The sequence below is a fragment of the Nannospalax galili genome, unplaced genomic scaffold (assembly GCF_000622305.1).
Source record: "Nannospalax galili isolate Female #2095 unplaced genomic scaffold, S.galili_v1.0 scaffold707, whole genome shotgun sequence".
NCBI classification, from domain to species: domain Eukaryota; kingdom Metazoa; phylum Chordata; class Mammalia; order Rodentia; family Spalacidae; genus Nannospalax; species Nannospalax galili.
The window spans coordinates 1,737,954-1,755,714 of NW_008356263.1; the positions used below are offsets into that span (position 1 = coordinate 1,737,954).

A 17,761-nucleotide genomic window follows, 5' to 3' on the forward strand; every position below is an offset into this window, starting at 1 on the left:
CCTCAGCCTCCTGAGCACTGGAATCACAGACATAGCTGCCATACCTGGTTTCTATTATTACTACTCCATAAATGTTTTCACTCTTCTTTCCTTACGTGCTTAAGAATCTTTGTTAACACATTAAAAAAAAAAAGGCATTAAAATTTTATTTCAGAACCATACTCCAATCCATCCATATCTTCTGCTAGTCCATCACATGCCTAGCCCAAGCTAGGTATGCATCATGTTCCTGGCTCTATGAAACTTGGTCTCACAGGTATCTATGACAAGCAATTATCACAGGCAGAATAATGGCAACAAGGTGAACTATCAAAAATGAAGAATGAGCAAGACTCAATGACTGTGTGTGTGTGTGTGTGTGTCCCCACAGAGGCCATCACATCCCTTCGATCTGGGGCTACAGTCGGTTGTGAGCTACCCGACATGGGTGCTGAGAATTAAACTCAGGTCCTTTAGAAGAACAGGAAATGCTTTTAACCTCTGAGCCATCTCTCTGGCCCCTGATTTGTTTTTTGAAAGACAACCTTTCCAGTACTAAGATTACAGGTGTGTGCCACCACACTCAGCTCGGAAATCACTGATTTTAATAATCCCACTATTATATACCGGCCAGAGAAAAAAAGTTCTTACATGTTAGGAAAAAAATGAAATTAAGATTAGCAAAAGTGGCTGGCTCCATCTACAGCATCACATTTCTTAGGCTGTGACAGCTAAAGTCTACATTCTAATTTTTACTTTATTTGTATATCATGTGTACAAGGATTCTGCCTGCAGGTATGTAAATGCACCATGTATATGCAATGCCCACAGAGGCAAAAAAGAAAAAGAAAAAAAAAAAAAAAAAAAAAAAAAAAAAAAAAGAAAAAGAAAAAAGGTGTCAGATCCCATGCCTGGTGAACTGCAGCTGGGTCCTCTTAAGCTCTGAGCCATCTCTCCAGCCTGTAAAGCCTACATTCCAGTCAGACCAGAGTCGTCAACATGTACAAAAGCATGTCTTGAACAATGGACAGAACAAGTCCCCTCTGAAGGCTGAGATGCAGGAGGTGGAAGACAGATGAGTGGTTAAGAATTCATTAGAAGGTTCTGAAACCAAAGAGTAGGATGATCAAGGAATGAGGACAGAAAGGGATGGGCAAAAGATTTGAAGGCTTAAATCAGATCTGGGAAACTCATCTCTTGTGACATAATGAAAGAATTCAAAGCATTCTATCCAATTGTCTCTGCTCTTGATAATTACACCTGCTTTTCAGGTGAGACAACTGAGGCTCAAAAGATTAACCTGCTTGTAATCTCACAGCTAATTAGGAGCAGGATCCAGAACTCCTCAACCCCACACTCTACTACTGCCGCATGGTGCTAGCAGCAAGTTCGCATTTGGATCTTTGATGCTTCCTGGTGGCATATGCTCCTTATACATCGCAACCTCTTCAGCTTCAGCTCTGCCGAGTCCTTGGTTTGGGTTATCCAACCACACAAAATGCAAACTCTTTTGGGGGGCACAGATATTGTTCTGGCTTATGTTTTTTTGAGACAGGGTCTCCCTATGGCCCCAGCCGGCCTGGAACTCACTATATAAACCAAGCTGGCCTTGATTTCCCAGAGAGCTACCTGCCTCTGCCTCCCAAGTGCTGGGATTAAAGTTTTGTGCCACTATGCCCGGGCTTTGGTACAGAATTTGTATGGTAACTTAAATATGCTGGAGTAAGAGCTATTAAACAGTATCAAAAGTCTAAAATACGATCAATTCGTTGGGACCTGGAATTCATTCTAAAAGGACTAAAAAGGTCATAAAACCCCTGCTATCAAAAGATACACTAGACACCAAACACCCAAAAGTGGCATTCTCTACAATACAGTAAAAGCGAAGGGTGAGAAACAACTGTCTAAGAATATTAGCAGTGTGCTACTATTTGGTTGGATGCATCAAAGAACCATGTTGTACTCTGACAAAAATTTACGTTTAATATGAAGAGGAAGTATAGATTATAAAATTATATTTAAGAAAAAAAAGATTAGGGAAAACAAACGTGAGTCTTAATTATGACTACCTGTTTTTGATCAGTTAAGCATTGTACATCAAGATATTTTATTTTCAGTATTAGCTCAGTTAATGATCAGTCCTGACAGACTGAAGACCATGCCATGTCCTCTCAAGGAAGACAAGCCTACAGATCAATCTCTCATCCTACTCTCAAAGATTTGAGGCTGAGCCATAGCTCTATGAAGAGTCTAGGTATCAGTCAACATCACAGGGTGTGCCCAAAGTACTTAGATTATTCGAATAGATCTGTTAAAATGGCTGTCAGGCAAGATACAGTGTCCGCTAGTGGTCAAAACTGAACTTACAGACCTAGGAGAAAAGACAAGGGTGTGGAGCCAATCAGGCTTGGCACCAACATTCTCCTCCTGTCCCCACCACTTATACAACTATGACCCAAGAGCCGAAGAATCGGTTTTATTTTCTGTACAGTGGGAGGGGAAACACCTGTCACTACGCTCTTGTAGGCTTCATACTGACAGCTAAAACACGTGTAAACAACTACTGAGTATTAATAATGTTAAAGTCTCTGGACACCACTGGCAGCTATTTAACATGACCACACAGGTCATACAATAGCATGTCAAGAACATAGAAATTCAAGGGTTAAGAGCACTTGTTCTTCCAGAGGACCCAGGTTCGACTCCCAGCACCTACATGGTGGTTCTGGTTCTGTTACCCTCTTCTGGCCCTCTTAGGCACTACACACATACTAGTAAAACATACAGGCCATCAAAACATACACAAATAAAATTTAAAAATAAAAAAAGAACAGAAATTGAGAAAGAACCTGGGTCATTCTGGAGCTCCAACATGCACTATCATCATACTGGACAAGTTACTTGACTTTGAAGGATTTTTTATTTATTTATAATTCTTTTTTTTTTGAGACGGTATCTCAATATGGAGCTCTGGCTAGCCTGGAACCCACAAAAGCTTCCTGTCTTTGCTGAGTGACAGCCCTTGAAGGATCTCAATATATCGCATCTGTGATATCAAGTTACAAAATTACCAATGCAGAAGAGGATTAAATGAGAATATGAATATGGAAATACCATGAAAGATTAGCTATTGCTAGGATATCGAGGGAACACTACCAGGGACCTTGTTAAAACATGGAGCCTGATTGGCATGGTGGTTTATACTTGTAATCCCAACACCAGGGAGGTTAAGACAGAAGGACTGCTATAAGCTCAAAGCCAGCCTAGACTATATAACAAGACCCTATCTCATAAAAACAAAACCAAACTTGGATTCTATCACTAGAGGCCAGAGTAGGAGTTACCAATGGTGGTGGGGCTCAAGTACTTCTCCATGTACAATGACCTTGCCACACAGCTGACTTTTCTCCAGTCTCTACCATCTGAAATTTCGAACCTATCCTTCCTACTCAGAACTCAGTTCACATTCCTGGTGACTGGCCCCCTAGATCTTTCACAGGCTGCAATGAGACCAAATCAGCTCCATAGCCAACTTTTCCATTAGATGTGAGCACAAATGGAAATAAAATCAAGCATCAGGGTTCCCCACCACAGCTCACTATATGAGTACAGTTTACTAACAGGTGAATAGGCAAAGGTAAGATCTATGACCTTGCCAGGTAAGGTGGCCCACTCCTTTAGTCCTGGCAATCAGCAGGCACAGGCATGGGCAGGCAGATCTCTTAAGTTCCAGGGTAGTGGGGGAGGGAGGAAGGGGGAGAGGGAGGGAAACTATAATGATCTTTATTTTATCCTTGATACTCATAACTAAAAATCTTGGGACTAGGTGATTAAGATCAGATATACGTCATTTGGCCACAACTTCCACCTGAGAGAAGGTGCCACAAGTCTTCAATATCTCCTATACAAACTGCCCCTAAATCAGCTTCCTAAGTGGCTTTAGGATGATGTCCACCCCTGTCTTCAGATCAGTTAGCTCACTGTATGCTCTTCACCACCACTTCTGCTTCTCCACTGCCTCCAGTTGTGTGGTAAGCAGACAGATCCTATACCTGGTAACACTGGGGAATGTGAAATATATAAATTTAAAGACAACTTAATAAAAATTTGAGTCACTCAGGAGGATTCCTAGCCCTAAGGTAGCACTGAAGACCAAATTCAAGGTGAACCGATATTCTACTAGGAAATTAAGCTCTCCCTGAGAGTTTATACTATAAAAAGCCTTACCCAATGTAACCCCAATTAACCAACGCTCTCAATTAGACTGGTGGTTTCTATCTCCTGGGGCTGGTACCTAAAATCCCTATACAGAAGAAAAGCACTCACTCAGTAGCTAGAGAAAAGTTTACATAGTTGTCCCAAGAATGTCCCAACTCATTGAAAAGCAGATCAGGGAGCAGGTGCAGTACCCTTGGCTGCAGAGACATGGATGGTACCAACAGAAAGCAGCGTTATGGGCAGTTATTAAACATAATTCAACACTAACAGCAGCCATTCGATTCTTAAATAAAGTACACTCATTTTACAACCAAGAAAAAAGAACTCTAAACTTTGGCCACTAACCCAGGCACACCCCTAGTGGTAAGACCTGCAGGAAAGCCTGCACTTGGAAGCCTGGTTGGGCCACTTGCTTAGCTGTCTTACATCAGGCAACCTCACTGCCTTAGTTGTCTCACCTGCAAAAGATAATCATAGTGTTGACTTCAAGAAAGGGTTCTGAGGGCTGTGTGAGTTAATAGGTATAAAGCCTTAGAGTAGCATCTGGCAGATTATCAGCAAGATTTTGCCTGCTTCTGAGACAGGATCTCAGTAGCCCAAGCTGGCATGGGGATTCACTCTATAGCTCTGGCTGATCTTCAACTTAAAGCAATCCTCCTGTCTTGCCATCCAACTGTTGAGATTAAAGCATAATCCAGTAAATTAAGTTAAGCTTAATCCAGTAAGTTTTAGTTGTTACTAACAAAAGTAAAATTGAAACTAAAGCCTCTGGACCCCAAGTCCAGTGTTCTACGGTATCCTGTTAACTTTGAGGGCCCGCAATGCCACTTTTATCAATGTCAAGATAGTCAAAGATCACTCATCTCTATCTACTGGGGGCTCAATTCCAAGGCCCAAATCAAAGTACAGAATTCAAAGTTGATTTCCAGAAACCTGAGCAACAGATGACTGCCCTGTTTGGGGCCCCTTACGTTTCCTTAGGCACTAAGTAGCTAGGAGGAATTTGCAATCGCCAGATTCAGGCTCCCTTACACTAGATCGTGTGTGAGCAACTTTTGTTCCTGTTTCCCCAGGCCTCTAAAATAAGAATCCATTTATCAGAATGTCCTCACTTGTGACCTCATAGTATGGCTGATCACTTAGATGGGCACGTCTTACAGAAGAAAATCTGCAAAGGCTCATATATAGTGACCTGGCTCATAAGAGGAAGGACTATTTCCCAAAAGCCTAGCTTCCAACCAACATAGAGCTACCAAAAGTATAAACATCAAACCACTGGTAAGAGAGAGATTATCAAATTAGGAATAAGCTAGGCTCCCAGCTTGTCTGTGTTTGAAAATGAGTTAGGCTTGCTTGCTGTCTTCTAAGTGGCAGTGATCTTAAGCTTTGTTTAAGGACAGGATTTTTTAGGAATGGAAAACAAGGTGATAAAAAACTACTGATGTCTTAACTCCTCTTTTCATGTGAAAAGCACTTCAGAGTTGAAGACATGGACAACCAACCCATCAAACAAATTTACAGGACTTAATCTGGTTTTTTAAAGCCCTAGATGGGGTTTAGATTGTGACATTAATTCATTCTGGACAAGTCCTGTCCCCTTTTCTGGGCTTCTGTTCCTTCTTTGTGAAACAGAAGCTGAGAGCAAGGACTGTAACTCAGTGGGAGTGGGTAGAGTGTATAGTATGCACAGGCCCTGGGTTTAATCCACAACAGCACATAAACTAGGTTTACTGGTGCACATCTGTAATCCCAGGACTCCAGGTAGAGGATCCAAAGTTCAAGGTCATCTTTGAAAACACAAGTTTGTGGCTAGCCTGGGATATGTGAGACTGTCTCAAAAAAATAAAGGCCTTGCTTTGACAGAAGACATCTAAGACCTATCTGAATACAATTTGAATATAAGGTACTTATGGGTAGGAATTGTTTGGTCTACGCTTGGAAAAAAATATGATGTGCAGAAGTTAATGAAAGTGGGATATAAACATGATTTTTCTTTTTCTTTTGTTATTATTTATACATCAAATAATTTGTGAAGACTATGAAAATGGCTTCTGTGTGTCCAACAAGGAACTGAGATGAAAGGAGGAAAATGACTTTCTATTGGTCCAATAGGAAATGGGTTTCTCTTTGCCATTTCTTTGCCACTCATGACTGGGCACCCTCCTTTCAAAAGTTCCCTGTACCTGCTAGTCTCTTAATTATGTACAACACTCTCTACAAAGTTCTGATTAATGAGCTAACCTGTCATTCATTCAATGACCCTGATCACTACTTATACCTTCTATAGTTTTCAAACTTTTCAAATATGCATAAAACCTATGCAAGTTTTTTTTTGGGGGGGGGTGTTTAATTTTTTTTTTTGTTGGTTTTTTTTTGTTACTTTTATCTCTTCAAATACTTCAGGGAGAGACTTGGTAAAAAAAAAATGTGCATGAAAGATACCAAAGTTGACAAATTATTTTGGTCTATTTCAAAATCATTTTACAATGACAGGGTAAAGGACAGCTGCAAAAAACTTTTCAGTTTAAGCTGCTCCTGGATGTCTCTAGAATTCCTTCAGCTCTGACATGACTAGACAGCAACAGCATGCTCCAAGACTCAGAGCCAGAGACAGATCAAGCACAGATGATGTCTTGGAAACTGAAACCAATGTTAGCAAAAACTGATTACTTATGTACTATACTTCCTAAACTGACATATGACATGTGGTGGTGCACACCTTTAGTCCCAGCACTCAGCAGGCCAGAAACAGGTTATTTCTGTGAGATCGAGGCCAGCCTGGACTCCATAGCAAGTTCCAGGCCAACTGGGGCTACAGGGAGACCTTGTCTCAAAAAGGCGCGCACATGCGTGTGTGTGGGTACACACACATACACACATACATACACACACACACACACACACACACACACAGAAGAAAAAAAAATAAGGACTCCAAACTGAAAAGGCCCAAAGGAAAATATTTCATTTCCCTAGTTTTAGATTTTAGTTCACAAAGAGGATGAACAATTAGTGTTGCTGTCAACCTCATATTCTGAACAAACAGGAAATAAGATGTGCTCAGAGTTTGGGAAATGTCAATTAAGAATTGAACTTCTAGGAGGATGAAGATGGAAGAAATTCAGAATGGTGTCTGAACTTAATGAGGCAGTGAATTCTTTATCCATAGTTTTACTGACATTCCCAGCACGAACAGCAACCTTATGACACAGATACCCTAATCTTAGGATAAAGGCATGAGCCCATGTTATGAACAAGCCAGGACTGAATGTAAGCCCAAAGGCCATGGTGTTTACTTGCTATGCTGCCACTGTTTACTGAAGAATTCTTAAAAATCTGTGAATACAGTTTAATAGTATTAGTACATTGGGAGAGTCAGCAAGGGCTGTAAACTGAAGTCAAAGTTTCAAGACTGGTGGGATCAATGAACTGAGGTTAGAAGGTACTGTTTGGCAATAACAAATTCACAACAGTCCAAGTCAGTCTCAAAATATGAAATAACCACTGAGAAGTCAGAGAATAGAGGATTAAGAAATTAAGTGATGAGAATACATGGAAAGTAAAAGATTCTCCCTGAGGAGTCTTAGGAAAAGCATCCTGGAGGGATGAAGGCCTTTTCTGAATGGACAGGTAGGGATGGGGATAAAGGAATTAGTGTACTTTTAAAAAGAGGCCCTTAGTGATTCAGATCACACCATCCAATCCATTTTGAAACTGACTTTAAAACCCCTACAAGGGCGTCTCTTGGGATTTTACAGTAAAATCTGACAAAAGCTCCAAAAAGATTTTAGCAAACCACACTATCTACTCCTATACCTACCTTGTAAGTTCAACTTTAGATAGGGAAAGCAGCATTACCTAGGTGAAAAGATGCAGGTCTTGAGTTAAGACCAATCTGGGTTCATATCACTTAAGCTTCAAGTATGTAAGAGACTTTGAAGTCAGGAGTCCCTCTTTCCCTTCAAGGTGATTTTAACCTTAATCAAGATGTATTTGCTCCACTTTAAGCCTTAGTGTCTCTATTTATAGAATGGAGACAGAATTTACTTTTACAATTATCCAAAAGTGCTTGAGTGCTCAGAATCTGCTGGGATTCAGACTAGTTATTTTTCCCTTAGACTTTTCTACCCCACAGCTCCTTCTCCTCTAGCAGATCCTTGACTACTTGTAGTTTATGCAGAAATGCAAGCCCTTTGGCCTCAAAGAACCCCATTTTCTTTTTAAGCAAAACCACTTCCCAGTCTTAGAGGTTATGAAAATGATTATGATTGTAAAAGGCAGGAAAAGAGGTAACATGTTTTAGGTGAAAGCTCTTGGGTTAGTAATCTGCATACCTCAAAGGACTAAGCCAGAAAATGAACTAAATGCTTGGATGCGATAACGGAAGGGAGGAAGGCTCAGAGAAAATTTCAAACTTGGATGTGAGAGTTTTGGGGTGGAACTGGAAGGTTATCAGGAAGCTAGGAACCAGGAAGGGAGAGTGTGGGCGGGTCAGATAGCTTCTTTTTGTTTTGAAGAGGAAAAAGAAGAGCCCCTCAAGGGTGGGTGGGCTCTGCAGTTCTGCCAACAACTCACCCCCACTGGGTTTTTTAACTGTGGCCTTGTAATCAGGGCTCATGGTTACTATTTACTAAAATAATGGTTAGCACTTAAGATAACTTTTGTTATGAAATATCAGCTAACATTTGTGGCACAGACTGATTTTGCATTCAAAGGGCCCATAAAGCCTAGGCTAGATGGGGAGTCTTGGCCCCAGGGTGATGGTGACAGACCGGGTTTAGCTTAGCGATCCAGAGAGACAAGCCAAGTAGTTCTGAGGGCAGAGGGTCCAGGCTTTCTGAGGGAAGGACCGCCCAAGGTGTTCTTACCTTTGAGGGAGGTCTCCACCAGGCGCAGGTACAGCTGTGAGTTCTTGTTGCCATGACTCATACGCTGGGCTAGCCCGTTGCGCTGCAGAACGCACTCCTCAAACTGCACAATATTCTGGTGGCGCCGCTTGAGGCTGGTCAGGGCCCAGAATTCAGCCAGGGCCAACTCCACGTTCTCGGGCGCGTCGCAGCGGATCTTCTTGACCGCCACCCTAGCCCCACTGCGCCCAGCCACTGCCTCATAAACCACGCCGTAGCTGCCGCGCCCGATCTCGGCCACCAAGCTGTAGCGGGGCCGCGAAGGGCCTCCGCCTCCGCCCTCTGGCCGCCGCCGAGCCAGGAAGGCCTCGTCCGGGGCCTCGGTCGCCGTTGGATTCATGGCCTGGGCCACCGGCCTCAGCTTCGCGCAGGGCACCCGCAGCAATGGGCTTCGCCTTTTCCGTTCCGGGCTTTGTGTACCTCTACGGGCGCCGTCCTCCTTTCCCGTTTCCATGGCTGCAGGCGGCTGGGGGAGCAGCAACGGTACCGCCAGAGCCCCCCCTGCCTCATCCCTCCGCCTGGCCCCGGGATGCTGAGGAGCTGTACCCTGGATTGAGATCTGAGGGCGAAAAATATCGGTTAAACAACACCAGGCCAAGAAGGGCAAACCTGGAGCACTGGGCGCGGAGAGTCCCACCTTCGCCAGCCGCGGCCCCTTTAAGAAGGAGCCACGGGCAGGGGTTGAACGGGGGAGGGGAGAGGAAAGCGGGAAAGGCGGAACCACTGAGAAGTGGTACAGAGGGAGGACCGGAAAGTGAAGTACAAACCGTCCTCCTTGTCCATTGATCTATCGGTCTACAATAAGAAAAACAAGAAGCAGAGGCCTTGACGACCTATGACGATCGCCTCGAGGAGCGATTGGGCCTGCTTCACCTTTTCCGGGCGCTGAGCCCCTTCCCCACGCCCCCTCCGGCGTCCTACCCAGATTCTCCGGGTGTAAACAGTCTTTTGAATTAAATCCTACGGAGCCCGGCGGACCGACCCAAGTCCCCGGGCGCAGCGGGTGGAGAAGACTGGCTGAAAGTCTGGTCTCTCAGGACTTCTAGCCGAGGCCCCGCTGGCCCTCCCCCGGCATCGCGGAGCGCGGGGGCTCCGGCTTCGGCCTTTCCTCCGCGGCTTGCCCTTACCTGGCCAGCGCTGTGCCACTTCCGGGCGGCTCGGTTCCCCCCTGGAGCCCGCGCCCAAGAACGGTCGGTTCCGGGTCCGGGTTGTCCGCCCAGCGGTGGCGGCGGAGGACGCAAGGCGCAGGTCCCGGGCCGGCGTACTGCAGATTCTGGCGCTGCTCGGGTGGTGACAGCGGCGCTCGCGGGGGAGGCTAGTGCTTCCAGGTTCCCTCGGTCCTCCTCGTGTTCGCGCCAGCTGAGCCCTTTACGTAACCTCTTTATGTAAGCAGCACCTCCCGCCCCTGCTCGGGTCAGCGGAGATTCTTGGTGGCCCATCCCCCGGGAGGCCAGCCGATTGCTGCGCCGCCGCCTATGTGCAGAAGTCGACGGAGCTCTAGCGACTGGGCGCATCCGGGACCAATCACGGGCCAGAACACCCAGCCCACAAAAAAATACGCGCCAAAATCCCGCGATTCGCTCAGCCTGAGTATCAGAAGCCCTTTTCCTTTACAAACGCGAGAGCTACCCTACCATCCGCACCTAATACTGATTGGGTGATGGGATTAGTCGGATTGATTGATTCACAGCTCAAACCTGAGTTAGAATACTATTCCTCAGGCCTACTAATTAGCTCAGTGACCTTGGGCAAACCATCATTGCTTCACCTTCTCTGCCAGACAGAACTGTCCTCACTGACCTGGGAAGGTTGATAGAACCAAATGAAATACGGTGACTGGTCAGTGGAGTGCCCAATATAAACTACTTTTGGCATGGATTTTGGAAGGTCGACCCCCCGCCACACACACACCCCACCGGGTTAGGGGAAAGGTGGAGGGGGCACAATGCTTATGTAGTTTGTAGATGACCTTGAATTTCTTATTCTCCTGCTTCCACCTCCAGAGTCCTGAGCTTAAAGTCATGTACCACCACACTAGGTTTACAAAGTGCTAGGAATTAAACCCAGGATTTTGTACATGTACTAAGCTACATCCCCAACCCATAGGCATGGATTTTTTTTTTTTTTTTGGTCTTTTGTGCAACAGGGTCTCCCTGTAGTTCCAGCTGTCCTGTAATTCACTATGTAGACCAGGCTGACCTCGAACTCACAGAGATCCGCCTGCCTCTGCCTCCCAAGTGCTGGGATTAAAGGCCTGCGCCACCACGCCCGGCAGGCATGGATTTTTATTTGGTTTTGTCCTTGTTTGATTTTTGTTTGTTTGTTGAGACAGAGTCTCCCTTCAAGGCATGTGCTGCCACGCCCTGGCGGCAATGTTTTTGTGGGTGTGTGTTGACAAGATCTCATTATTTAGTGCTGGCCTGTAACTCTTCATGTAGATCAGGCAAGCCTGGTACTCAAAAGAGATCCACCTGCTTCTGCCTTGTGAATGCTGGGATTAAAGGCTTGCACCGCCATGCCCAAAGGGTTTTGCTTTTTTGTGTTTGGCTTTTTGGTGGATTTTTAAACATTTTGTTGTCTGCTTTGTACCCCAATGCCTGATAGATGCCCAGTATTTGTTATCTATATCTCCAAATATTGAAGGACATAATGTGCTGTGCACTACTTTAAGTCTGTAGAAAGAGCAGTGGACATGATGATAATCTTTGCGGTTTTGTTGTTGTTGTTGTTTGCCACTGGAGGCATTCAACCTTGCATCTTTTCATAGAGGTTACACAGTTAAAGCACTTAAAACAAGAGTAGGGTTTTCTGTAATGTTAGACATTGTAGTCAAACAAGTGTTTAGGATAGTCTTTGCCAGTGATTAAGTGTGATGGAGAAAAGGAACAAACTAGAATTCCTGGAATTTGGGGACAGACCACTTCTGACAGTATGGGAACTGAAAACTTTTATAACCTTTACATATGTAAAGTGTCAAATGTCCACACAAGTGTAAGAATAGTGCAGAAACATATTTTTCAGCCAGAATTACATTGTTTTCTGTACTTTGTATAGACATATACATATATATTGCATGTATGTATTTACCCTTTTACAAATCATTTTACAGTTTCAGACATACTCCTTTGTCCTTTTGTATGTATTTTCCAAGGACAAAGATAGCCTCTTGCAACAGTCTCAACATAGTGATCAAAATCAGGAATTTAATGATAGCATGCTTTTGTTTTTACATGCTTTTTGTTTAACATGCAGTATTTACAATTTGCCAATTGTCCTTTCTTCTTCTGGTCCAGTTTGAAACCAGTTACCAGTAACTATCTTAACAGCTTCCTTCAAATTTTTAAAGGTTTCATCTCCAAACATAATTAATGACATTTTGGGGGCTTAATTTTAACATGTAAATTTGAGGTACGAACATAATTCAGTTGATAGTAATCTCTTTGGAACATGACCTGAAACTTGAATGTCAGAAGACTGGCCATGCCAAAACTAGGAATGTCATTCTAGAGAGAGGGAACAGCAAGTACAAGAGTAATGCCATAGGAACAAGACTGATGCTAAACTTTAGCCAACTTTGGGGCCTGAAAATGTAAAATAGCACAACCAGTGTTATGTAAAAAGCAGTCTGAGACCTGCAAGATGGCTCAGCAAGTAAGGGCACTTGCCAGATAAGCCCGAGTTCAATCCCCTAACCCACAAAAAGGTGGAAGAGAGAACTGACTCTACAACTTGTCCTCTAACTTCTGCACTCATGCCCACACACACATATCATACAGAGATTGGGTGTGAAACTGAGAATTTTCAATCTAAAGCTATAAAAAATGGGGGGAATACTACATACTCTGATTCTGTTAATATAAAGTCTAGCCACCAGGCTTTGGTGGCAGAAACGTCAGTGGTTGTCTTTTAGGTAGGAACTGACTGCCAGGAATTTTCTGGGTGATGGAATTTTATTGTGTTTGAATTATACCACAATGAAGTTCAATTAAAAGTTGAAAAAGCTGGGTGTGGTGGCACATGCCTTTGATCCCAGCACTTGGGAGGCAGAGGCAGGCGGATCTCTGTGAGTTCAAGGCCAACCTGGTCTACATAGTGAGTTCCAGGCCAGCTGGGGCTGCAGGGATACACTGTCTCAAAAAAGACAGAAAAGGATGTTTCTCTCCTTTGAATCACAAAGAAACTGCTTCAAGGAAGAAATTATAAGAGAGCCTGTGTTACTGACAAAAGTTGAAAAAATCCAAACCCTATAGCCATGAAGACTCTTGCTACACAGGAATGAAATATCTGGTATTGAACTCGAGCTTGAGTGCCAATGAGCTTTCCTGATTAAATCCAGATTGCTGGGCCCACCACAAATCCACTTATTCAGTAATTCTGAGATAGGATGTGATAGGATGTGATACCAGTCATAGTGGTAGGCACCTGTAATTCAAGAGTTTAGGAAGCATGGCAAGAGGATTGTAAGTTCAAGAGCACCCTGTTTGAAGAAAAAAAGAAAGGTATTGGGGCAGAATGACATAAGTTAAGGAACTATAACTACAGAATTAAAGTTACAGGCTGGAGAGATGGCTCAGTGATTAAGAGCAATGGCTACTCTTGCAATAGACCCAGGTTCAACTCCCAGCACCCACATGGCAGCTAACAACTGTAACTCCAGTTCTAGGGGATCCAACACCCTCTTCTGTCCTCTGAGAGCACTGCACAACATGGGTACATTTACATGTTATGTAGGCATAACACCCATACACAGAAAATAAAAATTAAAAATAATTAAAACCTACCTCTAGATTAGGATTAACAGTAAAGATTTTTATTATAAGCTTTCTAGTAGAATCTCAATTATAGTGGCATCTAACTCTTAATTATGTATATTTCTAGTATTAAAATAGATACAGAAAATAAAAGTATAGGGGCTGGAGAGATGGCTCAGCAGATAAGAGCACTTGCTACACTTTCAGAGGATCCAAGTTCAGTTTCCCAGCAACAATGCCAAGGAGCTCACAACTGCCTATAACTTCAGCTCCAGGGAATCCATCCTACACCGTCTTCTGGTCTCCAAGTGCACTTATATACAAATGGCATACACAGACACAGACACAAAAAATAAAGGTCTGTACAGGCCTTAACTACCAATGATGCAGGCTGCCCACTTGGTGGTGCTGTTCAGCTTCTAGACTGGAGGTACACCTGGGTTACAGACTTGCATCTGGGGCCTGCCAGGCATACCTTCATCACATGCTGGGTTAGAGACATAGTCCCCAATAAGACTCCACAGAGAAAGCTGCTTGTCCCTTAAATGAGTGACCCAAAATTTACTTGATGATTCTAATCTTAGTGTTCTGAAAAGCCTGAGAAATGCCAACATATTGTCCTCTCTCATTTGGGAGTGGCATATCGGAATATTTGTTGCAGAATATTGGTTGCTAAGTTCTTAGGAGTTGTTTATGATTTGGGTGACAATAAAGAGCTATAATGCAAAACTAGCAGAGTAAAGTCCTTAATTCTGGGACTACTTGGACACTTGAGGAAAATTAATTGAAATAAACTAGTGGAGAGTAGTCAAAATGTGCACAGTCATAAGGCAACACAGCAAATGTTTTACCCACACGTAAGTGCACGATGTGTGTGCCTGGTGCTTCAGAGGCCAGAAGACTGTGTGGAATCCCCTGGAACTGGAGTTAAGGATAGTTGTTAGCCACCATATGGGTGCTGGAAACTGAACCTGGGTTCTCTGCAAGAGCAATCAGTGCTTTTAACCTCTGAGCCATCTCTCCAGCCTGCCATATAGCCTTTTGACTGGAGTTCAGATCCCAGCACCCAAATCAGGCGACTCACAACTGCCCATAACTCCAATTCAGGGGATCCAACACCCTCTTGTGGCTTCTGCAGGCACCTGAATGGCACACACAGATATAAAAATAAATCCTTTTTTTAAAAAAACTGTATTTTATTTATTATTTTATGTGTATGAGTATATTGCCTGTATATAGGTAGGTGCACCCATGTCATGCAATACCTGCAGAGGTCAGAAGAGGGCACTGGATCCTCTGAAACTGGAGTTACAGATGATTGTTAGCCACCATGTGGGTGCTGGGAATTGAACCAAGGTCCTCTTTAAAAGCAGGCAGTGCTCTTAACCACTGAGCCATCTCTCCAGCCCCAAAATAAGTCCTTTTAAAGACAATTTGACTTTTTTTTTTTTTGAGGCAGGGCCTCTGTCTATAGCTACAGTTGGCCTGAAACTCACTATGTAGACTAGCTTGTCTTCTATCTCACAGAGATCCATTTGCCTCTGCCTCTTCAGTGCTGGGATTAAAGGCATGCACCACCACACTTGGCAATTTAAAATTTAAAACAACTTTTATGGGTATAAGTGTACCACATTCATGCAATGCCTGCAGAGGCCAGAAGAGGGCATTGGATCTCCTGGAACTGGAGTTACAGGTAGTTGTTAGTGGTCATGTGGGTGCTGGGAACTGAACCTGGCTCCTTTGCAAGAGTGGCCAGTGCACTTAAGCACTGAGCCATCTCCATCCCCAAGTTTACAATTTTTAAATAAAGTATTTTAAAATTTATATGCTTTGACCCAGCAATTCCATTTCTAGAAATTTATCTTATGGAAATACCCTTGTACTCCTTGCATTCACACACCATACACAAACGCAATTAAAAGGAAAAAAAGTGGGGAGGGGGCAATGAGATGACTCAACAGGGAAAAGCACTTGCCACTCAAGCCTGACAACCCGAGTTTGATCCCCAGAACCCACTGTGGAAAGAGAATGGGCTCTTGAGTGTCCACATTGCACAAACACATACACAATAAAGAAAAAACTTTAGAAAATACCCAGATGTAGGAAGATAAATGTACAGCAGGGTTTTTATTGTAGTTATCTGTAGTAATAAAAATATTAGAAACACCTGTGCCAACAGCAGGGAGTTGGTTATGTAGAGCTATACATTAGAATGCAATATAACCAATTCCAGAAGGAGCTATTCTGTGGGTACCACTACAGAACAAACATTCAGAATATTTTGTTACATAGAAAAGCAAATGGACCTCATTTTATTTAAATATGCATATGTAATTGCTAACCCTCACTGAGTTATATCTGTATTTAGGCCATCCTAAGTGTTCATGCTAGGAGCTGAATATAGGCTCTCACACTTCCTGAGAATACTTTCTACTATTGATCCAGCAGAAATAAAAGCTAGTTCATTATCCCAGTAAAACTGAGGGTAGGTTTTATATCTCAATTTTAAATAGAAATTTGGGGCACAAAGAGGTTAAGTGACTTTTTTAAGGCTGCACCACTGGGGAATTCAAACTCAGACATGTGATTCCAAAGCTCCTGACCCTGATTGGTTACATGGTACATTCACCTTTTTGATACAAGCTGATTTTTGCCTACGTGAAGGAAATATTTGGTGAAATAATGCTCTAGAAGCTGAGAATTCTTTCCAGGTGACTCCTTCATATTCAACATAATGTGATATGATTTGAACTTTGTATGTATGTATTTAGGGTACTAATTTTAAAATAATTTCTTTAGTAAAATTCGGGTTCCTTATTACTCATTCGTTCAATGAATTCTTACTAAGCTCCTATTGTTTGCTGGATTGGGGACTAAGATACATGGAACCCTGTTCCTGTTGTGGAGGAACTCATGGTTTCCGTGAGGACGTAAATAAATACCCATTCAATGGTCTTTTGTAACTTCATCATACTGTGGTTTTCCAAATTAGATTTTGGTTTGCCAGTGAGAAATATGTCTGTGCCACAGGGCATCAACACTTAGCAGTATGTTTTAACTAACAGAACAAGTATCTGTGTTGGGCCCAAACATTATGGACTTTCTTTCTCTATAGAAATTATTAATGATTTACAGTACTAGGTGTTAGGACTTCTCTGTGAGTTCTGGAATGAAAGTTCAGGATTCCTGCTGGAGAAAGCTCACTGCATGGTAGAGCTTTCATAAATAGCTGAAAATTTCCTTTGGTATAATGTCAGGGTTTTAAAGGATAACTGGTTGACAATAAGTATTTCTAAACAGCAGGTAGAGAAGATTTTGAATGTTCTCAATACAAGGAAATGAAAACTATCCAAGATGACATATCTGGATTGCTCTTATCTAATCACCACACAGCACATCTATGCATGAAATGTCATCCTGTACCCCATACACACTCAAATATTATGTGTCAATTAAAAATTATTTATGCTAGGGATTGAATCTAGGGTCTCATTTGCTAAGAAGACATTCTACTATTAACTTACATACCGAACAGAAATAAAATATTATTTGAAAACACTTTCTAAAAAGAAAAGAAAGTTTTCTTTAGGTGAATATAACTAGCTTTTGGGGGTGGGTTGAGACAGGGTCTCCCAGTAGCCTCAGCTGACCTGAAATTTGCTATGTAGACCAGGTTGGCCTCAATCTCACAGAGGTCCACTTCTGCCTCTGCCTCTTGAGTTCTGGAATTAAAGGTATGCACCCCATACTCAATAACTGACTTTTAAGAAGCATTTGCTAAGTATAATTCCAAACACTTGTTACATTATACTAATTTATCAAATGATTAATGAGCTACTAATATGTCTATTTAACAGATGAGGAAACTGAAGTACAGATAAATTTGGCAGTTTGTCTTAGGTAATA

The 17,761-nt window shown here is 42.8% G+C and overlaps 1 protein-coding gene across 3 annotated transcripts in view; it reads right to left on the bottom strand.

The window, feature by feature from the left end:
- Stk35 (serine/threonine kinase 35) overlaps nt 1–10,744 on the bottom strand; it is a 35,379-nt gene extending 24,635 nt beyond the window's left edge. Inside the window, exons 1-2 of one of the 3 annotated variants that reach the window (XM_008854511.3) lie at nt 10,232–10,744; nt 9,066–9,663 (exon numbers count right to left, since the gene is read on the bottom strand). In XM_008854511.3, coding sequence (XP_008852733.1) covers nt 9,066–9,663; nt 10,232–10,618 — 985 coding nt within the window. In that variant the 5' untranslated portion in view covers nt 10,619–10,744. The other 2 variants (XM_008854510.3, XM_029556858.1) reach the window with 2 other exon arrangements.
- Between the last annotated feature and the right edge of the window lie 7,017 nt (nt 10,745–17,761).